This window comes from Pelodiscus sinensis, chromosome 1 (genome assembly GCF_049634645.1).
Source record: "Pelodiscus sinensis isolate JC-2024 chromosome 1, ASM4963464v1, whole genome shotgun sequence".
Lineage (NCBI taxonomy): Eukaryota > Metazoa > Chordata > Testudines > Trionychidae > Pelodiscus > Pelodiscus sinensis.
In genome coordinates this window covers 333769139-333795432 of record NC_134711.1, presented here as the reverse complement: position 1 = coordinate 333795432, position 26294 = coordinate 333769139, and the positions used below count along the sequence as shown (strand labels likewise).

The 26294-nt window shown below is 47.0% G+C and overlaps 1 protein-coding gene across 1 annotated transcript; it reads left to right on the top strand.

Annotated features, from left to right (window-relative positions):
- The first annotated feature begins 10143 nt into the window (after positions 1-10143).
- On the top strand, positions 10144-21245 carry LOC142818531 (olfactory receptor 52M1-like). Its single transcript, XM_075898928.1, has 3 exons — positions 10144-11077; positions 20307-20373; positions 20705-21245. Exons 1-3 carry the CDS (start codon positions 10144-10146, stop codon positions 21243-21245), a joined length of 1542 nt encoding a protein of 513 aa, XP_075755043.1.
- The last annotated feature ends 5049 nt before the right edge of the window (positions 21246-26294 follow it).

Here is a 26294-nt window from a genome sequence, read left to right as displayed (position 1 = left end):
TGGGGAGGGCTAGCCTCCAGCTAGTTTGAATTAAGTGGCTATACAGCCCTTAATTCGAACTACTTAATTCGAACTAGGCTTAGTCCTCGTGGAATGAGGTTTACCTAGTTCGAATTAAGCGCTCCGCTAGTTCGAATTAAGTTCGAACTAGCGGTTTGCCTGTGTAGCGCCTATCAAAGTTAGTTCGAACTAACGGCTGTTAGTTCGAATTAACTTTGTAGTGTAGACATACCCTTACAGTGTAAGGGGAGACAGAGAAATCAAACAATCCCTTAAATAAGAGCAACGAGAATGATTAAAGGTCTAGAGAACATGACCTATAAGGGAAGGCTGAAGGAATTGTGTTTGTTTAGTTTAGAAAGAGAAGATTGAGGGGGGGACATGATAGCGGTTTTCAGGTATCTAAAAGGGTCTCACAAGGAGGAGGGAGAAAACTTGTTCATCTTGGCCTCTGAGGATAGAACAAGAAGCAATGGACTTAAACTGCAGCAAAGGGAGGTTTAGGTTGGACACTAGGAAAAAGTTCCTAACTGTCAGGGTGGTTAAACACTGGAATAAATTGCCCAGGGAGGTTGTGGAATCCCCATCTCTGGAGATATTTAAGAGTAGATTAGATAAATGTCTATCAGGGATGATCTAGACAGTACTGGGTCCTGCCATGGGGGCAGGGGACTGGACTCGATGACCTCTCGAGGTCCCTTCCAGTCCTAGTGTTCTATGATTCTATGATAAGGAAATAGCCTGATTGCATCTGACTAAACATTCGCTGATCTACTCACATATCTGTTATTCCAAGGTTTAGTTCTTCCCTAGGCATGGATGTAGCTGGAAACATTGAGTCCTGGTTTAATTTAAGTCTCCCAGGCGTTCTTCTGGTCACACAAGAGTGGAACAGGAAGGGTGTTTTCAATTTGAAAGCTCACACTCTGTTTCCATCGGCTTTCCTGGTTTCCTTCCAACTCATTTCTTGCTTTCTTGCAATTTTGAGTATCACTGATTATGTTTTTAACCATCACAGGCAAGATAATTAGTGTTGGGATTCAACAGTTAACCACTGTGAAAAGACTTTAGTTTAATGAATGGCTAGAATGTTCAGAAAAGGGTATTAGCCTTCCCATTCATCGCCGTTCTTTTAACCTTCTTTGAATGTGAGAAACCTGTAAATGCAGATTTTATCATATTGATTCCTAGAAGCTGCTGTTTACCATCCACCAGGGTTATCAGTCGACTGGAAAGACAATCATATGGGCTGAGTGCTTCATCGTGCAGCTCTAAACATACAGTACAGAAAGTCGTATTAAACATTTTTCATTACCTGCATCATTATGAAGAGCGTTACCATCTAGAAAAAAAGAGCATTAGCACTCTGTGGATTTCCTGTTTTTAATAATCTTAAAATTGTCTCCTCATTTTCCTAATCCCTGCTAGCAATGGATTTGTCGCTGATGCCTTTTGCTTCCCTTATCAACTTTCTGTATTGTATAGTGTCTCTTTTCTGTCAGCTCCTAAATATTTCCCTTGTCTTAGAGGCCCTGATGGATGATCTATTCCAGTCAGTGGAGAAAGGGCAAACAACTATGCACACTCTTGAAAGCCATGTGTTCCCAGCTGTGTGCCGGGCCAGCCACAGCTCAATTGCCTGCTCCCACTAGCCGCAATCGAGTCACCCAAAGACACTTCTGACAGCCAGGCCAGGGCTGTGCATTGCAGCTGCCTCACACCCAGCCAGCAGGCCATTCACAGTGTGTTATTCCCCCACCTCCTTGCTTATCCCCATGTCTGTCCTTAAAGGGATCTGTAAGCTCTTTGGGACAGGGGCTGTTTCTACTTCTCTTTCCAAAGGGCCCAGCACAAGAGGCCCTCAACTCAAAAGGAGGCTCCGGAGGCTCCCACAATCCAAATACTGCTCATAAGTAATAAACACAATAGTCCAACCATGTCAGGGTCCGGCTCCACCCAGCCGCTTCTCTGCCTTTGGCTGCCGTTGAGGATCAAACACCCTCGCCAGCTACAGACGGTTAGTAATTGGAATACAGGCGGATACGGGGCCCCTGTTCCTTTCAGAGAGGAGAATTTGTTCAATCTCATTCCCGCGCTCACTTCACCAGGGACTCCGAACCAGAGAAATACCCCCGATTAGCCAGAGGGGCAGGCAGAGTCCACCTTAGGGGATCCAAGTGCCCTCCAGCCAGGGCAGGGCTGGAAAGTCTGACACAGCCTAGAACATCCGATTCCAGTTCCCCCTGGGAGACAAGGGGAGGGAATGGACCGAGAAGCAGAGAACAAACCCAGCGCCAACACCAATCCGCTCCCTGTCCTGCCTGTAGGGAAGTTACTGCCCTGTATGATGATAGTTCTGGATGAGGATCCTTGATCCCTAATCCTGTAGTGACGGCCCCACGGGCCTGCGGAAAGTGTTGTGTCTCCTGTCAGTCTTCTGGCTCCAGATCTCCCTGTGTCCTGTCTGTCCAGCACCCCTGGGCATTCACACGGGGCCAGACCCCAGCAAGAAGCCTCATTCTCCCTGGTGCCTGTCCTCCCCTAATCAGCATAGTTCTGAAATACTCACAAACGCACCGAGCAGCCAATTGCTCCCTGACCCAGCCCAGAGCCCAGGACTTCTCCTCTGCCTGGGGGAGGCCCCTTAATTGCTGTTTACTCCTACAGCTGGGTAAGGAGCCCAGAAGCCCAGACAGGCGGGTCTCCTGCCTCTTTACAACCCCCCCCCCCCCCAGTGTCTGAGCAAAGCCCCCTGGGACTGCAAACATCTCAGTGATAAGCAGTGCCCGCGCCTGTGTCAGCTCTCAGCATAAGCTGCTGCTGCTGGTGATGGAGTGAGAGATGCGGGACGCGGCTGCCTGAAGGGGATTCCCAGAGAAGACACTTCGGTCTCCGCATTCCCAGGTATCCATCCATTGCTGAGGGGCGCCCCTCTCCACAAACCCAGCGCTACGGGGGCACGACGGCCCAGGCAGGGAATGCGGGTTCCTTCCTGCTCTTCATTAGCTATTAACATCCCGGAGGCCCTGCCACAGGGGTGAGTCTGCACAAAATGTCCCTCTTTTCTGTGCACCCTGCCCACCCCAGTGGGTGCCCCCCCGCCCTGAGGCTGGCTGCATGGCTGTGGTGCAGGGCGTCCTTCCGGGAAAGAGGATTAGCAGATGTAACATACAAGGTGGAATTCCAAGGCCCTGGCCCAGTTTGCTCAGGCCTCAGATTTTCCCCTTATTCCTATTTTGTGGTACAGTAAATATAAAGACCTTTCTGCTTCATTTACTGGTAGATTCGCCAGGCCTATGGGAGTATGGACTGTTACGCAGAATGAAGAGCCCCTGAGAGGTCAAGAAGTCAACGCAGGGAGGACAAAGAACCATGTAGAGCATCCCTAATGGTGTTTGTCCAACCTGCTCTTTAAATGCTCCCATGATGGAAATTCCACCACCTCCCGAGGCTGTTTACTCTAATACTTCCCTGTCCGGACAGTTAAGACGTTTTTCCTAATGTCCAACCTTGACCTCCCTTGCTGCTATTTAAGCCCGTTGCTTATTTTTCTATCTTCTGGGATTAAGGGGAATGATTTTTACCCTAACCTAATTTAAACTCGATTATTTTTCTATCCTCAGAGAATAATTTTCACCCTCCTCCATATAACAACAAACTGTTCTCCTCTCCCCTCTTAGATTACCTTTTTCCAGACTGAACAAACCCAGTTCTCTCATTTGTCCCTCATGGGTCATGTTTTCTAGATCTTTAAACATTTTTGTTGATCTGCTCTGGATTCTCTCCAGTGTGTTCACGTCTTTTCTGAAATGTGGTGCCTAGAACTGGAGGTAATACCCCAACTGAGGCTGAATCAACACAGAGCAGAGCAGAGGAAATATGACTTCTTGTGTCTCATTTGCACCATTCCTGCCAATGCATCCCAAAATTATGAGTGGGTTTTTTTTTCGCAACAGCATAACAATGTTCACCCATGTTTTGCTTGTGGACCACTGTAAATCCAACATCCCTTTTTGCAATTCTCCTGACTATGGGGTTTCTTCCTGAGGGGATTACTTCCAATTCATTCTTAGTGAATTTCTTCCTATTTTCCTCAGACTCGTTCTCTAGTTTGTCCAGATCTTTGAAAGTTATAGCCCTATCCTCCCAAGCATTTGAACCCCTCCCCGCTTGGTGTCGTCTGCCAACTTTCACTTTTTTTTAGATAGACAGGTGCAATATTTCCCTTTTTGAATCTTCTGAAATCTCTCCCTTCTCCCATGATATTTCTAAAATAACAGCCAGTGTCTCCGATCCCCTTCTAACTTTCCAAAACTTGTTGGAAAACCTATTCCCATCTGTGTTATTTTCCCAATGTGTGTCTGGATAGTTCCAGTCTCCCATGAGCACCCTGTCCTATGCTTTGGATGGTTTTGTGAGTTGGTTGAAGAAAGTCTCCTCCTCTTCTTCCAGGTCGGGTGGTCTGTGTAGATCTTTCCTTTGAGTTCATTCTTACTTTTTGTTTTATCCCTTTTTATTCTTAGCCAGAGTCTTTCAATAAGCTGGTCTCCTGTTTCCATCTTAAGTTCAGACCAAGTGTGTATTTCTATTCATATATAAGGCCACACCTCTTCCCTTTCCCCCTGCCTGTCGTTTGTGAGCCAGCTGCACCCACTCTTTCAATATTCTATTCACCTGTATTATCAACGTCATAGACCCACCAAGTCTCTGTGATGCCAGGTCGCCCACTTGGACCTGCTGTATAATCCAGGACATGACATCTCACCCTGCTGCCCCTGGAACGAGTCCATGCACTCATGCCCGATTCATTCCAGGACTTTACACTGTAGAAAGGTCCCAGTATTCTACGATTCTATGAAATAGAGAACCATGAGGTCAGAAGGAAGGAAAAGGACTGCTTGTCTGACTCCTGCCAAGATACGGGATGGCTGTGTCTAGACTGGCAAGTTTTTCCGGAAAATCAGCCGCTTTTCCGGAAAAACTTGCCAGCTGTCTATACTGGCCGCTTGAATTTCCGGAAAAGCACTGACGATCTCATGTAAGATCGTCAGTGATTTTCTGGAAATACTATGCTGCTCCCGTTTGGGCAAAAGTCTTTTTCCGAAAGACTTTTGCGCAAAAGGGCCAGTGTAGACAGCACAGTACTGTTTTCCGTAAAAAAGCCCCGATTGTGAAAATGACGATCGGGGCTTTTTTGTGGAAAAGCGCGTCTAGATTGGCCACGGATGCTTTTCCGCAAAAAGAGCTTTTCCAGAAAAGCGTCCTGCAATCTAGACGCACTTTTCCGAAAATGCTTTTAACGGAAAACTTTTCCATTAAAAGCATTTTCAGAAACTCATGCCAGTGTAGACGTAGCCAATGTGTTTGGCTGAAACTTTCACAAGGCAGCCAGATGTCCTGCCTCTTTTGGAAAACTTTGAGTGAAGGAGTGTCCGCAATCTTCTGTTCCATCGTCCTCTTATTCTTCCAGCTAGGAAGTTCTCTCAGAGATAGCATTTTAATCTGCTCTGTTAGAGTTCAAACCCGCTGACTCCTTTCCTGGCCTCTGTGGCCAGAGAAAACAGCATTTCCCTACCTCTTCCGGGTCAGCTTTTGAAGTATTTGAAGCCCCCTACATCCCGCCTTAATCTCTGCTTTTCAAACTGAGCCACCTGGCTCAGCTGTCCCATGTACATACATACATCTTGTTCCATACATACAAGATGGGAAGCGACTGTCTAGGAAGGAGCATGGCGGAAAGGGATCTAGGGGTCATAGTGGACCACAAGTTGAATATGAGTCAACAGTGTGATGCTGTTGCAAAAAAAGCAAATATGATTCTAGGTTGTATCAACAGGTGTGTTGTAAGCAAAACTCGTGAAGTCATTCTGCCGCTCTACTCTGCACTAGTTAGGCCTCAGCTGGAGTACTGTGTCCAGTTCTGGGCGCCACATTTCAAGAAAGATGTGGAGAAATTGGAAAGGGTACAGAGAAGAGCGACAAGAATGATTAAAGGTCTAGAGAACATGACCTATGAAGCCAGGCTTCATGAACTGGGCTTGTTTAGTTTGGAAAAAAGAAGATTAAGGGGGGACATGATAGCGGTTTTCAAATATCTAAAAGGGTGTCACAAGGAGGAAGGAGAAAATTTGTTCCTCTTGGTTTCTGAGGATAGGACAAGGAGTAATGGGCTTAAAGTGCAGCAGGGGAGGTTTAGATTGGACATTAGGAAAAAATTCCTAACTGTCAGGGTGGTCAAATATTGGAATAAATTGCCAAGGGAGGTGGTGGAATCTCCCTCTCTGGAGATATTTAAGAACAGGTTAGATAGACATCTGTCAGGGATGGTGTAGACGGAGCTTGGTCCTGCCTTGAGGGCGGGGGGCTGGACTCGATGACCTCTCGAGGTCCCTTCCAGTCCTATTATTCTATGATTCTATGATTCTATGTATGTGGCATTCCAGCCTTTGAACACTTTGTCACTGGCCTCAGCAGCTTTACCATCACCCCACAGACCTTCTGTGCAGAGGTGACCAACACTGGACCCAGTCCCCAGCATGGGGCTGGCCAGAGCTGAGGAGAGTGGTCCCCACGCCTATCATGGCTGGCATGCTACACCTCCAAAATAGGCTGTGTTTGCCTTGTTAGAAACAGCAATAAAAGAAAAAAATCCACACTCCAGAGATGCAGCTCTGTCAGCCTAAGCGCAGGGTAAACAGTATGGCTGTGTCTAGACTGGCCAGTTTTTCCGGAAAATCAGCCGCTTTTCTGGAAAAACTTGCCAGCTGTCTACACTGGCCTCTTGAATTTCCGCAAGAGCACTGACGATCTCATGTAAGAAATAAGTGCTTCTTGCAGAAATACTATGCTGCTCCTGTTCGGGCAAAAGTCCCTTTTGCACAAAACTGTTGTGCAAAAGGGCCAGTGTAGACAGCTTAGATTTGTTTTGCGCAAAAAAGCCCCGATGGCGAAAATGGCGATAGGGGCTTTTTTGTGCAAAAGTGTGTCTAGATTGGCATGGACACTTTTCCGCAAAAAGTGGTTTTGCGGAAAAGCGTCTGTGCCAATCTAGATGCTCTTTTCCACAAATGCTTTTAACAGAAAACTTTTCTGTTAAAAGCCTTTGCGGAAAATCATGCCCGTCTAGACGTAGCCTATGAGATCAGCAAATTCTTCAGTTGAGCTCAGCACCCTGTTTTGAATGTAAACAGGGTCCACAGTAAAGAATTTTGGCAGCTGCTGCATTTTAAATGTGGACAGGCCCTCCAGCATATCCAGTCTGGAGTTGGAGACATGTGGAATTGGAGAAGCTGCCACTTCCCTTTGCTGTGTATTTCAATGGTTAACCATGTCCAGTGCTAAAGAAATGGCCCAAATTTCCAACACGAGTTTGTCAGGTTTTACCTTCCACCCACTGGGTTTGTTCTGCCTTTTGCTGCTTGCGTGAAGAACCCATTTTTAGTATTTAAGATAAATAAATGCAGCTCTTTCAGTATCTTCGTGTCCAGATTTTACTCCAGGATCCAGTCATTTTGGTGGCTCTTGTCTGCAGCCTCTCCAGTTTCTCAACGTCCATTTTGAAGTGGAGTCCCAAAGGTCGGCCAATGCTAAACCTATCCCACTTTTAATTCCCCACTCTCCTGGCTTTGCTGACAAGGATCCCATTGGCCCATTCTGCCTCTGCATCACACGAGGAGTTGGGTCACCACAGTGACCTCAAAATCCCATTCAGGGTGCCTGCGTTCCATAATAGACTGGTCTGGTCTGTGGTTTGTCCTGCATTCCCTCTTCGGAGTGGATAATTTTGAATGTTTGTATTAAAGCATTTTGCTTGCCTGGGCTCAGCTCATCAAATGCTCCAGGGCAACCACTGTGCCTGCCCTGGTCTCCTCATTGCACCACTCGGCCAGTCTTATTGAGGAAAATATTGAACAGCACCCGGCCAAGCACTGATCCCTGCAGAACCCCACTGGAAACTGCCCCATTCCCTGATAATCTATAATCTTACTAAAATTTATGCTACAAGAAACCCTGGAGGCTACGTCTAAACTACACCCCTCTGTCGGCAGAGGGATGTAGATTAGGCACTTTGAAAGTGCAAATGAAGTGGGGATTTAAATATCCCGCACTTCATTTGCATAATCCCATCATGATGCTATTTCGAGCAAGCGTCATTTCGAAACTGAAACCGCAGTTTAGCCGCGGTTCTGCCTACAGTGCGGTGATTTTTCGACAGATCCTGTACTCCTCGTTTTTTGAGTTAAAATTGTTGAAGGCATGTAGAAGGGAAGTTTCTGGAGCAGCTGGGATGGATTGGGAGACCTTTGTTCAGTGCATCAGTTCATAGCAAAGATCCTCCTGAGGTGAGAATTAGGATAGAGGGAAAACAGAGGGATTTCCAAAGCCCTTTCTGTACTCTCAGCCATGTGGAGGGAATTCCATTGTTCTCACTGTGGAAAAACATTTCCCAACATGGAGTGTGTTGTCATTTGGGCAAGTCACCTAGGGTATGTCTAGACTACATGCCACTGCCGACAGAGGCACGTAAATTAGACATACTGACCTAGTCAATGAAGCCTCTGTTGACAGAGACATGTATCCCCAGCTTCATTAAAATAAAAATGGCCGCCGTGCTGTGCCGGCTCAGCTGATTGTCGGCACAATGTGTGAGTCAAGAAGCAAATCGGTCAACAGGGAACGTCTTTTTCGACTGCCCCGGTAAACCTCATTTCATGAGGCATAAGGGAGCGGTAGACAAAGGCTTCCCTTGTCGACCGATCCGCGTCTTGACTCGAATGTTGTGCCGATGATCAGCTGAGCCAGCACAGCGCGGCGACCATTTTTATTTTAATGAAGCCGGGGATATTTAAATGCCTGCTTCATTGACTATGTCGGGTAGCCTATTTTACATGTCTCTGTCAACAGAAGCATGTAGTCTAGACATACCCCTAGATTCCTAGAATCCTGGGGCTGAAAGAGACCTTAGGAGTCATCAAGTCCAATCGCCTGCCCAAAGCAGGACCAACACTAACTCCATCATCCCAGCTAGGGCTTGGTCAAGCCCTGGGATTCTATGATTAATGTGAGTAGTTTATTTTACTTGCAATAAGTTAGGGTATGTCTACACTACCCTCCTAGTTCGAACTCATTTCACGAGGAGTAACGGTAGTTCAAACTAGGAAGCCTAGTTCGAACTACCTAGTTCGTGCCCTGTGTAGCCGCGCTGCACGGGGTTCGAACCAGCGGGGTATTAAAAATGGCGGCTCCCCGCTTATGCAAATGAAGCCCGGGAAATTCAAATCCCGGGCTTCATTTGCAAGTGCGGTATGCCTACATTACCCCGCTAGTTCGAACTAGGAGGGTAGTGTAGACATACCCTTAGGGAGGAGGGTTGAAGTGAAAGAAGGTTGCACCCCATGATTTTCTCCACATGGGTCTGTGAGGTGATTCGCAGCCACAATCAATTGTTGGTCCGTGGGCTCAGGTCAGCAAGTCTAATTAAGTAAAAAAAAAGTGTTAAAAGGAGAGGAACCCCCTGGGAATTGTCTGTGCTTTGGCCTCTACTGTGAACGGGATGGCATTTCCATGGATTGGTCATCAGTGATCGCTATATCCTTCCCGGAGGGGTGTTCTACTTCAGAGGTTCCCCTGGCACAGGTCTTGCCACAGATTAGTTTCCCATTCTCGTATTTAGAGCAGGCAGGTGAATGGGGACTCCCGACAACACAGAGTCTCTGCTCTAGGGGTCATTACTGGGTAGCAATGAGGGATAAACAGGATCCACACGCCTGCTCCTGTTGAGTGCACATTAAGCTGTCCCACAAAATGATGTTTAGCTGCTATTGACACGTCAACTATAGAACTGCTCTGCGTGGGCCACGTACTCGTGGTTCATTTCTCTGAACAGTGGAAATACCTTTTCTGTGTGTGTGTGTGTGTGTGTAGAGCAGGCAATTAGCTGCAGTCATGAAAACAGCCTCCAGCTGTGCATAGGGTGTCTCCTGTTAACACTGTCTCTCCATCCAGCTGTTGGTACTGCGACCGTCACCCAGGAGCCTGGACATCTAAAGGAAATCAGAGGAACATACAGTATATATAGGAGACACCGTTTTGCCTCCAACTGGGACACTTTTTCATCCATGTTATATTCTTCTCACCTACCCCATGTCAGATTTCAATGCAACCGACTTCACCAACCCCTCCACCTTCATCCTGTTGGGCATTCCTGGCCTAGAGGCAGTCCATGTCTGGATCGCCATCCCCTTTTCTGCCATCTATGCCATAGCTGTCTTTGGGAACCTCGCCATCCTGTTTGTTGTGAAGAAAGAGCCGAGCCTCCATGAGCCCATGTACTATTTCCTCTGCATGCTGGCTGCCAGTGACCTGGTCCTGTCTACGTCCACCCTGCCCAAAATGCTGAGCATCTTCTGGTTCAATTCCAGGGAGATACATTTCAGTGCCTGCCTCACCCAGGTGTTCTTCATTCACTGTTTTGCATCGATCGCGTCTGGGATATTGGCCGCCATGGCTTTTGATCGCTATGTGGCCATCTGCCATCCCCTGAGACATTCCACCATCCTGACAAACCCTTTGGTGGCCAAGATTGGCCTGGCCATGCTGCTGCGCAATGCTGTCGTTATATTGCCCTATCCCTTCCTGCTGAGGCAATGGCCATATTGTAGAACCAACATCATCCCTGAGCCGTACTGTGTCCACATCGCTGTGGTGAAGCTGGCCTGCGCCGACACCCGCGTCAATAGTTACTACGGACTCTTTGTGCTGTTCGGTGTGGTTGGTGTGGATGGGATTTTCATTGTCATCTCCTACATGCAGATCCTCAGGGCCATCTTCAGCCTCCCCTCAAAGGACGCCCGACTCAAGACATTTTTGACCTGTGGTACACATCTCTGTGCCATTGTAATCTTTTACCTCCCAATTGTCATGTACTCCCTCATTTATCGTTTTGGACAGAATTTTCCCCAACATTTCCATGTTCTCCTGGGCAACATGCACTTCCTGCTGCCTACCATGCTAAACCCCATCATCTATGGGGTGAAGACCAAACAAATACAGGGCCGTCTGCTCATCCTTATTACTTGTAAATAGTCTAAAGTTTTCTCCTGATGCTCTGGCCCTCGTACCAAGCTGTGTGGAACACTGCCTGGTGCTCTAAGGTTGGGCCTGCTTCCTTGAATCACTTATTTTGGTGTCCAATAGATATTACATCCTTTTCTGGGCTTCTAGTGCTGTGTCAGGTGACACGTCTTGGAATCAGTTTCTGTACTATTTTATAACTCATAGGGCTGCTACCTTTCTAATAGCTGGCTATTGGACCCTGAGACCTAATTCTCCAAGGATTGTGTGCAGCCCTACTTCTTTTCTCAAAGGCCCCTCCCCCTGCTTCACGTAGTCCCATTATGAACCAGGCCCTTGCTCCACTTCTTATAGCATCCCCCAAGCCTTGACCCTGTCTTTAATAACCCCTGACTGCCATCACTCGCTGGATCTTCTCCACCTCTGTCCTGCTACAGCTGGGCTCCCTGTGCTCCAGGGTTGGGCTGGGAGCTGTGGAAACTTCAGCAATGTCCTGTCTGCACATAGGAGATGGACCCAGATGAGCAGGGCCAATTGTGGGTTAATAACCCGATGCCTCCTCCCAGCCATGCAGGGAACAGGTAGAGCCAGTTCCCCATTTCTGTCTGGTTTTATAGTTCATAACGAGCACTTGGCCAGCCTACCTGCTATGGAGGAAAAACAGACTTTTGCTGGGTAAAACCAAGACTTCAGTTTTTAAACTACCCACGGTCACAGATTCCCTGATCTCAGGAGGTACGCTGACACCACCCAACTGAAAGTGCCCTTTTTTCAAAGCCAGGAAGACTCATTGTTAATTTCTCCCTGTGGGGTACTCCGAAGCTCTCTTATCCTCTCAGGAGAGAGTTTGAAAGCAAACTGTAAATTCTGATAACTGACCTCTCAGTCTCAGCATGTGCACACAGATCTTCCTGCTTTGTAGGACCCTGCAATAGTCATAAATAAGGTGATTTTTATGAACAAAACAAAAAACTTGATCAAGCATACTTAGTTTCCTGGTTTTACAGAGCAACAAAAGAAAGGGTTAAAACACAAAGAATTCCTTCCTTGGGATTTTTGTTCAATTATAGTGTATGGAGCATAGGGGAACACATGGGTTCAGCACTGGGTTGACAAACGAGAAATAATAAATAATAAAAGTAATAACAATAAAGAACCCTGATTGCATCTAATTACACATTCCCTGTCTACAGGCAGTCCCCGAGTTACGCGGATCCGACTTATGTCGTATCCGCAGTTACGAATGGGGATTTTCTCGCCCCGGAGGACTGGAATGGCGGGACGCCTGGTCCCGCCGCCCGCCTCCTCTGGGGCGAGAAAAGCTGCTCCCCATCTCCCTGGTCTGCTGGGGGAGCCAGCAGACCAGGGAGACGGGGAGCAAAGCAGCAGAGGACCCGGGGCCGGACCCGCGGCCGCTTCCAGATCAGCTGGAAGCGCTGCGGGTCCAGCCGGGTCCTCCGCGGCTTTGCTCAGCAGACCAGGGAGACGCTGAGCAAAGAGGCAGAGGACCCGGGGCCGGACCCGCGGCGCTTCCAGCTGATCTGGAAGAGGCCACGGGTCCGGCCCCGGGTCCTCTGCCACTTTGCTCGGCGTCTCCCTGGTCTGCTGGGGGGGGGACACAGCTAGTGCCCCCCCCAGAAGACCAGGGAGATGTGGAGCAAAGCCCGGGGCCTGTGGTAGAGCAGGTGGGGCACTGCCGGTTGTTCCCGCAGCACCGCTCCTTGGTGCTACTGGACCAACCCGACAGCACCCCAGCTGCTCTGCCCCAGGAATCCTGATTCAGCTGCTGCTGGTCAGTTTCAGCAGCGGCTGAATCAGGACGCCTGGGGCAGAGCAGCTGGGGTGCTGCTGGGTTGGTCCAGTAGTGCCAAGGAGCGGCAGCGCTACTGGACCAACCCAGCAGCACCCGAGCTGCTCTGCCCCAGGCGTCCCCAAGTTAGCCACTGCTGAAACTGACCAGCGGCTGACTACAGGAAGCCCGAGGCAGAGTTGCTCTGCCCCGGGCTTCCTGGAATCAGCTGCTGATCAGTTTCAGCAGCGGCTGAATCTGGATGCCAGTTCCGACTTACATACAGATTCAACTTAAGAACAAACCTACAGTCCCTATCTTGTACGTAACCCGGGGACTGCCTGTACTCATGTTTGTCATTTCAAAGTTCCATCCATTTCAGACATGAATATTACTAGGCATTCCATGTCCAGCTCCCAAGGTTCATTTTGTCTTCCCTCGGCATTTTTTCCCTCTCTCTCAAACCACACACACAACTACACAGGTACATCACTGCTTTCAATTCAAATCTCACCCTTTCTTCCCATTGACTTTCCTGCCTCCCTGCCAACACTCCCTGGATACCGACTGTTCTTGATGTAACCCTTTACATGCACTTTAGTTAATGAATGCTGGGATGTTCAGAAAAGTATGGTACCCTTCCCATCCACCACGGGAGGGTTTTGTCAAGACCTTCCAAAACACCGAGACTGGATGAGCCAGAAGAAACTGGGACAGGAAAGAGACACAAGGGCAGCAGAGGGGACTCTTTGGTTGCATATTATGGTTGGTCTTTGCCTGTTCATAGAGACTCTAAATTTGAAGCAAGCAGCAGAGATGACTTTCATGTTGTTGAGCTTGAAACTGTAGCCAATAGAGCCAACCACACTGGTGTAACACCACATTGCAACATTTACTTGAAATGAAATAGAAGCCCACAAAATCAATGTTCCCTTTTATTTTTTGTATCTGAGTGCACAAAAAAATTGTGTTATGTGCATCTGTATTGAGGTAATGTGCTGCCGTGTGCAACTACTAGAAACAAAATTGTAGATGCAATAAATCGATTTTAAAAAATTACCCACAGGATGATTACTCCAGCTAGGAGAGGTGAGGTGTGGAAAATACACAACTCACAGCACTGCATATAAGCATAAGAGAGAAATGAAATTTCCAAATGCTCAAATCAGTCAAAATACACACCAAACAGCCTTTGGGAAGATTGAATGTACAGACTGTGTATGCACCTGGCAGGGAATAGCAAGACGTAACACAAACATCCAGGACTCCCAAATGTCCTGGGAATGATTGTGAAGGAGATGGAGTGTGTGTCTATGTGTGAAATCAAGCTAGTGTGTGTGTGTGAGAAAGAGTGTGTGTGTGCGTGTGTGTGTGTGTGTGTGTGTTGCTGGTGGATGGTATGAGGACCATGCACCGTCTCTTTAGGCACAGCTGTAGCCAATTGTCTGAAGACTCCTTTAAATCAGAGCAGCTGTGGCATCTCCATCCCTCTGCTGTGTCCTGTCCCCTCCCCCACTCCGTGGAGATGGGGTAGATGGATGGAGAAAAGTGGGGATAAGAGGACACCCTGTGTCAGTCCCCTATCCCTGCCCTCTGCACAGAAAGCAGGAGGGACCCAGGAGCATCTGGCCAGGGGTTCAAGGCAGAGGGCAGGACGAGGTGGCAGCTGAGCAGGTGGGGGTGGGGAGCCTACACAGGTGGGGGTGGGGTGCCAGCTGTTGTGGCTCTCCTTGTGCTCAACAATTGATTAGCTCCTATACGTCCACATGGCTTAGAGGGAGCAACTGGTCTAAATGAGCTGATACAGACAAGGAACCCCTCTGGAAACCATTGTGTAGAAATCTCTCCAAACATCCACTCACTGTGCAGCCTGCGGCACATGAGCCAACAGAATGTGGGGAATTCTTCAGAAAAGGATACAGTAGAACCTCAGAATTAGGAGCCCCTCAAAAAACACACCTCACTGGGAACAGGAACTATTCAATCAGCTCCTCACTGCTGTGGTGCCTCCTGCTGGTTGCTCCAGGGAATTAATTCAGCCCTTGAGTGCAAGGAAATACCGGCTAATGGCCAGAGTGTGTAGAATAGCCCTTGCGTGCAGGGCAGTACAACCTAATGGCTAGAAACTGCATATTAGACTTTAGGTTACAGAGCAGTACAGCCTAGTGGCTGAAGTCTATGGAGTCACCCCTACATCACAGGGTATCACGGCCCAATTGCCAGAGTCCCTGAAGTTCTGGAGCTCCTGCAGCTGCTCCTTCCACTGCAGAGTCCAACCCACGCTCAGCTGATCTGCTCCCTTTAATACTGCTCCAGCATTTGGAGCATGCCAAGTACGGCTGGTGGGCGGTGCTTCCTCCATCTACAAGGCATTTGACTCCTCAGACACCTACCACTTAAGAGGGGATCCGATGGCTCTGGGAGTCCAATCCAGTCCCCCAGATCTGCAGGTCCTTTTGCCAGGTTGCATGGCCAGTTTGCCTCTGGAGCTTTTATGCCCGGTTCACGTTAGTCCCAACACCCATACCCCAGCAAGGGATTTGAACATGGGTCAACAGCACATCCTCTTGGATGCTGGAGGAAGATAAACAGACGATGGCCCTTAATGCAACAACCATTGGGACAGATATTCACCTCAGCACCCAGCGCTGGGATATTGGGTGGGAAGTCTCATCCTGCCTGGTCAGTAGCAAGGACTCTGTGTCCCAGCTCAAGAGTGTGGCTCCGAGCCAACAAACCGGGATTGAGAAATTACCCATGGAATGGTGATACACGGTTGCCAGATGTCCCAGAGGGAAGGAACATAACAGGTAATCCTCACGTGATCCCTCTCCACACAGGCTGGTCTCCTGTCTGTTTAGATTCCCCTTTAGTGTCTGAGCAAACCCTTCTGGGACTGCCCGGCACTCTGTTATAAACACTGCCTCTGTCGGCTCTCGGCGTAGGAAGCTGCTGCAGATGTTGGGCTGAGAAAGGTGTGGGACGCGCCGACCTGAGGGAAGACCCTTTTCTCTCATCACTCACAGGTACCGTCTCTTGCTGAGGGGCTCCCCTGCTCAGCCAACCCAGTGCTACATGGGCATGATGGCCTAGACAGTAAGTATGGGTCCTTCCTGCTCTTCATTAACTATTAATATCCCAGAGGCCTTGGCACAGACAATGAGTTTGCCTCAGTATCACTGCAGAAAATGTCCCTCTTTTCTGTGCACTCTGATCACCTCAGGTGAAGGCCTCCCACCCTGAGGCGGTGGCTGCATGGCAGTGGTACAGGGCATCCTTCAGGGAGACAGGGATTAGGAGATGTAACGCACAAGGTGAAATTCGGAGGTCCTGGCCCATAATTTGCACAGGCTCCCCTTGGAGTGAGAAGTGAGCACTGACCAGAGGAGCCAGCTGTGTGGTAACGCACAGTCTGCCCCTCTTCCGCTGACGTCTCAGGGCTCCTGACTTTTATTTGCTGGAAAGTCTGGAGATGGGTGGGCGCCTCATGGGAATGCCACAGACATGACACATTTTCCCCTGGTTCCATTTGAGAAGTCGGTTGAACCGTTATGTCTGAAAAATTCAAAAAAACACAATTCCAGCTGAACCAGACACACCTCATGGGGAATCTCACTCCGGACACTTATTGTTTGGAACATTTACAAACAATGGACATTGAGGTTTCCCCTTTCAAGGTGTCAGGCAGCTTTTACTGAAGCTGGTCTCCACATCACTGGAGATATTGAAGAGCAGGTTGGACAGACACCTACCAGAGTTGGTCTAGATGGTACTTGGTCCTGCCGTGAGGGCAGGGGACTGGACTTGATGACCTCTCGCAGTCCCTTCCAGTTCTAGTGTTCTATGATTCTATGCTACCTGCCGTGGCCAATCCATTGGTGAATCCCCTTCAACTAAGCACCCCAATCCAATAATGCCTGGGCAAGGAGTTCCACAGGCCAAATATCGGTTATGGAAACACTTCAGACACTGAGTGGAATTGAATTTTCCCTTGTTTATGTGATGTGGGGGAAGACTAAATAAATGCCTGATTTGCATTATTTATGGATAGATGCATAGGGATTGCAGTGAGAATGGTCCATTGGAGAGAATCATAGAATTGGAAGGGACCTTGAGAGGTTATCAAGTTCAGGATCCTGAACTCAGGGCAGGACAAAACACCATGTAGACCATCCCTAAAAGGTGTTTGTTTAACCTGCTCTAAGATCCAACAATGGAAATTCCACAACCTCTTAGGCAATTGATTCCAGTGCTAAACTACCCTCACAGGATTAGTTTTTCCTAATTTACAATTTAAGCCTCCCTCATTGTTATTTAAGCCCAGTGCTTCTTTTCCCATCCTCAGAAGTGAATGAGGATAATTTTTCACCCTCCTGCTTGTAATAACATTTTAAATACCTGCCAAGGCTGATTCCCCATTCTGGCACGATGAATGCAGAAGTGGGGGCCCACAAAGTACCCCAAAATCTGATCTTTCCAGGCTTTGGTAAAAAACGTCCTCACAAAATCTTAAAAACCTAGATTTTGAGGATAAAAATCCACTGCCACCACCCAAGTAATAGTAAGAAAACCAGGGAAGAGATCACTTGGGAAATCTCAGCCCTAAAGTAAAACCAGGACACAAAAATTAACCAATACCAGGTTCATAAAAAAAAGAGCATTCATTATCACCAAAATACTCCTGTTACAAGCATAATGACTAGATGGAAAAGTCACCAAGTAATATACTCATGGGGGACTCCCATGGGCCAAGAACTTAGTTACAAAGGAGAGGAAAACCCATTTTAAATGCACAGACATCAGATTCCCATTCCGAAACCATAAAACAATAAAACAGATTTATCGAAACTTTATCCTACTCACAGATGGTGAAGAGTCTTTTCGTGGAGAGAGACATGTTGTCTGTCCCCCTCAGTGTCTGGAGAACAACTGGCCAGGGACAAAGGAGGGAAAACCCCAAAATTCCTTTGTCTCAGTTTGAAAATCACTATCTGCATATCTATTGGCTGACTGCTATCTGGCTAGGTACAGTTAATCCCTTAGGGTACGTCTAGACTACAGGCTTTTGTCGACAGAAGTTTTGTCGACAGATACTGTCGACAAAGCTTCTGTCGACAAAGAGCGTCTAGACTACATCCAGTTCTGTCGACAAAGCAAGCTGCTTTGTCGACATAACAGTGTGGATGCAAAGGACAGTTTTGATGCAATAATGCCTTCTATCGACAGAACTCTGTCAACAAAAGGCATTATTCCTCGTAAAATGAGGTTTACCAGCGTCAACAAAACTGCTGAGTTCTGTTGACATTATGTTGACAGAACTCAGCGGTAGTATAGATGCAGGTTTAGTTTTGTCAACAAAAGTCCACTTTTGTCGACAAAACCCTGTAGTCTAGACTCACCCTTAGTTCTCAGACTGCTGGCCATCCCTCATGACAGTACCTGTTAAGTACCTGTTATTATGGGTGCATCTAGACAGCACCTTTCTGTTGGAACGAGCTACACAATTTGCACTCTACTAAAGATATAGACACTTCTCCCCTCTCTACAATACGTGTTACCTTGTCTGAGAAAAAAACATTACTTTAGTTTGTCAAGATTTATTCTTGACCAATCCATGCTGACTGTTCCTTTTCTTCTTCTTCTTATCTCCTATATATTTTCAAATGGAATTCTTAATTATTTGTTCCATTTTCTTTCCTTTCACAAAGGTTAAGCTGACAGGTCGGTAATTCCCTAGCTTGGCCTTACTGCCCTTTTTATAGACGGGCATTATAGTTGCTCTTTTCCAGGCTTCTGGAACCTCTCCTGTCTTCCATAGCTTTTCATAATCGTTCAGATATACCTCCTTGAGTAATCTAGGATTTATTTGGCCCTGGTGATCTGAAAACATCTAACTTCTCTAAATAATTTTTAACGTGTTCTTTCCCTTTTCAGGTGCATTCACTATTATTTTTTTTTTGCATCCAGTCACTCCTAAACTTCTGTGTAAAAACAACAACAAAGAAATTATTAAGCACTTCTGCCAGTCCTTGGTCTTTTGCTTGCTTCTACTGTATTTGTAGAATGTTTTCTTCTTGCCCTTTATGCATCTAGATAAATTCAACTTACTTTGTGTTTTTGCCTTCCTAATTTTGCCCCTGCACACTTGTGTTATTTGTTTAAATTCTTCCTTTCTAATTCCACTTAGTTTACACGGTTTGTAGGACTCTGTTGATTTTTAGCTCATTTGTGATCTCTGGGTTAAGCCAGGGAGGTCTCTTTCCATATACTCATACGTTGGAAAAAATTGCTCTCCTGCTCTTAATAAACTCTTTAAAAAATTGACAATAGATTTTTTCCCATAGCATCTCAGCAATCAACATGCTGAGTTTCCTGAAGTCTGATTTCTTCACTAACTTCATTTTGCGTGTTTTCCTCCTACCTTTTCTTAGAATCACAGATCCCTTCATTTCACTTTCACTTCCCCCAAGCTGCTTTTAACGTGTCAAATTCTCAACCCATTTGTCCAAAACAGATCTAGAATTTCCCTCACCCGTTAGGCACTGTCCATTTTCTAGGATAACATTATGCCTCCCTACTTTGAGTTCAGCCACCTCTTTATACTGCTTGGCCAATCTTTCGGTCATCCATAAATTTTATCTGCACTGTTTTTTATTTTTAAATTTTCTATTTACAAATTATTACAGATAGGGATGCTCTATTTGCCGATTCTTATAGAGAATACTTCTCTATATACAGATAATTACAGCTAATCCGTTCAGTGTAATTATGTTCCTTCCATGATTCACTCTCCCGTGGTTGTTCCTTCATTTTTTCATATTTTCATATTTTGAGCAGACAGGTGAATTGAGGAGAAGTCACGAAAACACGGACTCTCTGCTCTGGGTATTCGTATTAGGTATCAATGAGGGATAACCAGGATCTACACTCCTGCATCCTTCAGATCCACCACATGGGGACCAGAACATTAACTTTGCTTTGTCCTCTGGTGTCAATGGGTAGGTATTTCCATGGACCGGCCAGTGGTGATGGCTAGATCTTTCCCTGAGGGGTGTTCTACTCGGGAGGTTCCTTTGGCACAGATCTTGCCACAGATTTATTTCCCATTCTCATATTTAGAGCAGACAGGTGTATGGGGAACTCCCGACAACACAGAGTTTCTGCTCTGGGTGTCCTTACTGGGTAGCAGTGAGGGATAACCAGGATCCACACGCCTGCTCCCCTCGAGCACACATTAAGCTTTCCCACAAAATGACGTTTAGCCACTGTTGACACGTCAAATATAGAACCTTCCTTAGTGGGGCCAGAGAATCGTGGTTCATTTCTCTGAACAATGAAATGTCTTTTCTGTGTCTGTCTGAAGAGCGGGCAATTAGCTGCCACCATGAAAACAGCCTCCAGCTGTGCATACTGTGTCTCCTGTTAACATTGTCTCTCCATCCAGCTGCTGGTACTGTTGCCATCACTGAAGAGTCTGTGCGTCTGAAGAAAGTCAGGGAAACAGAGTGGATGTAGGAGACACTGTTCTGCCTCCGAGTGAAACACCCTCTCATCCATGTCATATTTCAACACCACCAGCTTCACCAACCCCCCCACCTTCATCCTGCAGGGCATTCCTGGCCTGGAAGCAGCCCATGTCTGGATCTCCATCCCCTTCTGTGTCATGTATGCCCTAGCCCTCGTAGGGAACATCACCATCCTCTTCGTTGTGAAGATGGAGCCGAGCCTCCACGAGGCCTGCCTCACCCAGATGTACTTCATTCACTGGTTTGCAGCGATCGAGTCTGGGATATTGGCCGCCATGGCTTTGGATCGCTACGTGGCCATTTGCCATCCCCTGAGACATTCCACCATCCTGACAAACTTTGTGGTGGCCAAGATTGGCCTGGCCGTGCTGCTGCGCAGTGGCATAGTTATACTGCCCTATCCCTTCCTGCTGAGGCGCTGGTCATATTGCAGAACCAACATCATCCCTGAGCCGTACTGTTCGCACATCGCCGTGGTGAAACTGGCCTGCGGTGACAGCAGCGTCAGTAGTTACTACGGACTCTTTGTAATGCTTTGTGTGGTTGGTCTGGATGTGATTTCTATTGCCATCTCCTACATGCTGATCCTCAGGGCCATCTTCATCCTCCCCACAAAGGATGCCCGGCTGAAGACCTTTTTGACCTGTGGCACACACCTCTGTGCTATTGTAATATTTTACATCCCAAGTGTCATCTACTCCCTCATGTCCCGTTTCGGAAAGAATTTTCCCCTGCATGTCCATGTTCTCCTTGGCAACATGCACTTCCTGCTGCCCCCCATGCTCAATCCGATCATCTACGGGGTGAAGACCAAACAAATACGGGGGCGGCTGCTCGGGCTCATTACTCATAAATAGTCTAAAGTTTTCTCCTGGTGCTCTGGCTCTCAGTCCAAGCTCCTTGCTTCACTGGCTGGTAACATGGTGCTGGACTCGCTTCCCTGAATCACGTCCTTTGTAGTCAGACAGATGTTATGCTCTTTCCTGGCGTTGCTGTTCTGTGTCAGGGGGACAAATTGCAGAGCCAGTGTCTGAACAACTCCATAACTCAGGGTACGTCTACACTAGCTTGTTAGTTCGGGCTAGGTAGGGTAATGAGGGCAAGCAGTGTTGCAAATGAAGAATGGGATTTAAATATCCTGGGCTTCATTTGCATGTTCCCGGGTGCTTCCATTTTTAAACCCCTCTTAGTCTGAACTCCGTGCCCGCGGCTACACGCGGCATGGAGTAGGTAGTTCGAATTAAAGATCCTAATTTGAACTACTGTTACTCGTCATTCCAGGATATTTAAATCCCGGCCTTCATTTGTAACTCCACTTGCCCTCATTACCCTACCTAGTCCAAACTAATGAGCTAATGTAGACGAACCCTCATAGGGCTGCCACCTTTCAAATTGCTGGCAACTGGATTTAAAGACCCTGTACCTTCCCTTCTGATTTCCCCAGGGGCTGTGTCCTGTCCTACTTGTCTCCTCAAAGGCCCCTTCCCATGCATCATGTGGTCCATTGTGTGCCAGGCCCTTTCTCCACTTCTTCCACCATCACCCAGCCCTTCACCGTATTTTTATTAACTCCTGCCTCCCGTCACCCACTGAACCTTCTCTACCTCTGTCCTGCTACAGCTGGGCTCCCTCTGCTCCGGTGCTGGGACGAGACCAAAGCTCTTTCTGCGCCTATGAGATGGACCTAGGTGACCGGGGCAATTGTGGGATAAAGACCTTATACCTTCCCCCTGCTGTGCAGTTGCCAGATAGAACCAGATCCCCATATCAGTCAGATTTTAGAGTTCAAAACTTACACCTGATACCTAGACAGTAGCAGGAGGGCTGGTTTTCCTTTGTGATATTTACTGCCACACTATTCCTGCTCTATTTTATTCTGCTGTGCATTAGATGCAGCAGGAAGGCAAGTAACCTAAAGGCTTGTATCCTGTCCTACATTGGCTTTGGCAAATGTATAATCTTGAGGTATATACAAGCTAAACAAATAAGTGTGGTGCAGCCTCACAGCCCAATGGTAAACCTGATCTTGGGACAAGGGACTTGTCATCCCCAAAGGTGGTAACCAGAAATTCATCTTACAACAGACAACAAGACCCAGGAAGCAAGACAGGCACTCAACAGACACAACCTAGATGGGTGGAAACCCTATTGTCTCACTTTTGATAGGTCTTTGAGGTCTATAAAATCATGAGTGGTGTGGAGAGGGCGGACAAAGAAAAGTTATGTATTAGTTCCCATAATAGAAGAACTAGAGGATACCAAATGAAATTAATGGGTAGCATTGAAGGCTAGGACTATAACAGAGTTTAAAGAGAAGCTAGATAATTTCCTGGAGGTTAGGTCCATAAAAGGCTATCAGCCAGGGGATAGAATTGGTGTCCCTGGCCTCTGTTTGTCAGAGGCTGGAGAGGGATGGCAGGAGACAAATCGCTTGATCATTGTCTTCAGTCCACCCCCTCTGGGGCACCTCGTGCTGGCCACTGTCGGCAGACAGGCTACTGGGCTAGATGGACCTTTGGTCTGACCCACTACGGCCGTTCTTATGTTCTTTTCACTGAAGGAGCCATCTGTATCCCTAAATCTTTGAGCTTTTCACGTACTCTTCATTCGGACACTTTGCATCAAGGGGGAGGAGGCTGGAGCAGAGGCGTCTGTCTATAAACAGGTTGGTCATTAAAGACTCTCAGCCTAATGAGATCTCTCCCAGTAGAATAAGAGTCACTGCATTGTTGGTAAAATCAGTTTTCTCCAGCGTCTCTGCAGATAGGTGGGTTGGGAAGGGATGGAACTTCCCATTGGAGGGAACAGAGAAAGAGTCACTTGAACTAGAAGGCTACAAGAGCAATGTTCCATCTTACTTTTTCCATCTGTGTGCAGAATAAATTTTGTTGTGTTCATCACTAGCGAGATAATCTTTTCCTGTGCACCACTGGTAGAAACAAAACCCTAGGGCTATGTCTACACTGGCATGATTTTCCGGAAATGCTTTTAACGGAAAAGTTTTCCGTTAAAAGCATTTTTGGAAAAGCGTGTCTAGATTGGCAGGACACTTTTCCGGAAATGCACTTTTTCCGGAAAAGCGTCCGTGGCCAATCTAGATGTGCTTTTCCGCAAAAAAGCCCCGATCATCATTTTCGTGATCGGGGCTATTTTGTGGAAAACACTACTGTGCTGTCTACACTGGCCCTTTTCCAGAACAGTTTTCCGGAAAAAGACTTTTGCCCGAACGGGAGCAGCATAGTTTTTACCCCTTCTCTACTTACGCTACATCGATGACATCTTTATGATCTGGACGCATGGCCAAGAAACACTGGAGACATTCCACAGAGATTTCAACAACCTACACCCCACCATTAACCTCAGCCTGGACCATTCCACACGAGAGATCCATTTCCTGGACACCACAGTACAAATCAACAATGGAAAATTAGACACCACCCTCTACAGAAAACCCACCGACTCATACAGTTACCTACATGCTTCCAGCTCCCATCCAGCACACACCATACGATCCATCATCTATAGCCAAACCCTTCGATACAACCGCATGTGCTCTAATCCCACAGACAGAGACCAGAAACTTCAGGATCTCTACCAAGCATTTATAAACCTCAACTACCCACCTGGAGAAATAAAAAAGCAAATTGAAAGAGCCAAACGAATACCTAGAAACCATCTACTTCAAGACAGACCCAAGAAAACCAACAATAGAACACCACTTGTCATCACCTACAGCTCCCAACTTAAACCTGTCCAACACATTATCAATAGATTACAGCCTATACTGGAACAGGACACTAAACTCCAAGAAGCTCTGGGAGACAGACCCATAGTCTCCTATAGACAACCACCTAACCTCAAGATGATTCTTACCAACAACCACAGGACATACCACACTAATACCAACCCTGGTACTTTCCCTTGCAACAAACCCCGCTGCCAGCTTTGTCCACATATTCACTCTGCTGACACCATTATTGGACCCAACCAAGTGAGTTATAAGATCAAGAACACATATTCCTGCGCATCCAGAAAAATAATCTATGTTTTCATGTGCCGAAAGTGTCCGTCTGCTATGTACATTGGACAAACGTCTCAGACACTTCGCCAAAGAATCAATGCCCACAAACCAGACATTAGAGAGGATCACAAAGAAAAAACAGTTGCTTGTCATTTCATCCAGAAAGGACACTGTCTTAATGACCTGCTAACCTGCATCCTACTTCAGAAGACATTCAAATCTGCACTTGAAAGGGAATCCTCTGAACTGGAATTCATGCTAAAATTCGACACTCTCCGCACCGGACTTAACAAAGACCCCGGCTATCTTACACATTACAAAGATAGCTTCCCCAATTATCACCTCTAATTCTATTAACTCACAGACATTTCCCCTTCCCCACCTCTAATATCATTAACTCACTGGCATTCACCTTCCTTCCCCTCCCCCTACATCTCCCTTCTGTTCTGTAATGTGATTTGTCCTTTTCATGTGTGTTCATTTTTTTTATTTGTGTCCTTTGGTATATATGGTTGTGACTATTTTCTTCCACTATTTGATCTGAGGAAGTGGGTCTGGCCCACGAAAGCTCATCATCTAATAAACCATCTTGTTAGTCTTTAAAGTGCTACATAGTCCTGTATTTTTTTCCAGAAAAGCACTGATGATTTTACATTAGATCGTCAGTGCTTTTCCGGAAATTCACGCGGCGAGTGTAGACAGCTAGCAAGTTTTTCCAGAAAAGCGGCTGATTTTCCCGAATAACTTGCCAGTGTAGACACACAGATGTAATACATCTATTTTTAAGAAGTGACTGTAGGAATAATTACTCCAAGTAGGACAGGTGAGGTGTGGAAAACTCACAACTCACAGCATTGCATTTAAGCATAAGATGGAAATGAAATTCTGAAATGCTCAGAACAATCAAAATATGAAAACAACAGACCTGAGAAAGAGTGTGTAACCCTGGGTTACTCAGGAGAAGGCCATACTCACCTGTGTGCCTGGGAGCCTGATATTTTTAACAGAAAAGGAGATTCTGAGTATCTTGGTGGTGATGATGCTTAATTGGGGATTCCCCATCCCCCCCCTTGCTGCAGTCCCTGGCTCCTAAAGAATGTACAATGGTGGTGCCTCCACCTGGGTGGCCCTGTACACACTTATGGGCTGTGTCTACACTGGCATGAATTTCCGGAAATGCTTAAAACGGAACAGTTTTCCGTTATAAGTATTTCTGGAAAAAGAGCGTCTACACTGGGAGGCTGCTTTTCCGGAAAAGCCCTTTTTCCGGAAAAGAGTCTGTGGCAAATGTAGACGCGCTTTTCCGGAAAAAAGCCCCGATCGTCATTTTCGCGATCGGGGCTTTTTTCCGGAAAAGACTACTGTGCTGTCTACACTGGCCCTTTTCCGGAACAGTTTTCCGGAAAAAGGACTTTTGCCCAAGCAGGAACAGCATAGTTTTTCCGGAAAAGCAGCTGATTTCTTACAGTAAATCGTCACTGCTTTTCCGGAAATTCAAGAGGCCAGTGTAGACAGCTCGCAGCTTATTCCAGAAAAGCGGCTGATTTTCCGGAATAAGTGGCCCAGTGTAGACACAGCCATGGTGTGCCTTGGGAGCCTCCAGGAATAGAATTTCTGCAGTCATAATCTAGATCCAACTCTGAAACAAGAATTCTAAACAATATACAGCCATTGGGCCCTGCAGCAAACCGTGACAGTACCCAAACCTGAGCCGGGCATCACAGAAGCTGCAGACCCTCTGGTAGGCTGCAGACCCCCATTGCCAGTACCTTTACCCTACCCCAAGATGGCCCTTATCAGCTGAAGGACGAGATGGAAATCTCCCCAGAGCGGAAGGGCGAGAGCTACTTTGTTCTTGGAGGCACAGATTTCTTCCAAAAAGTCA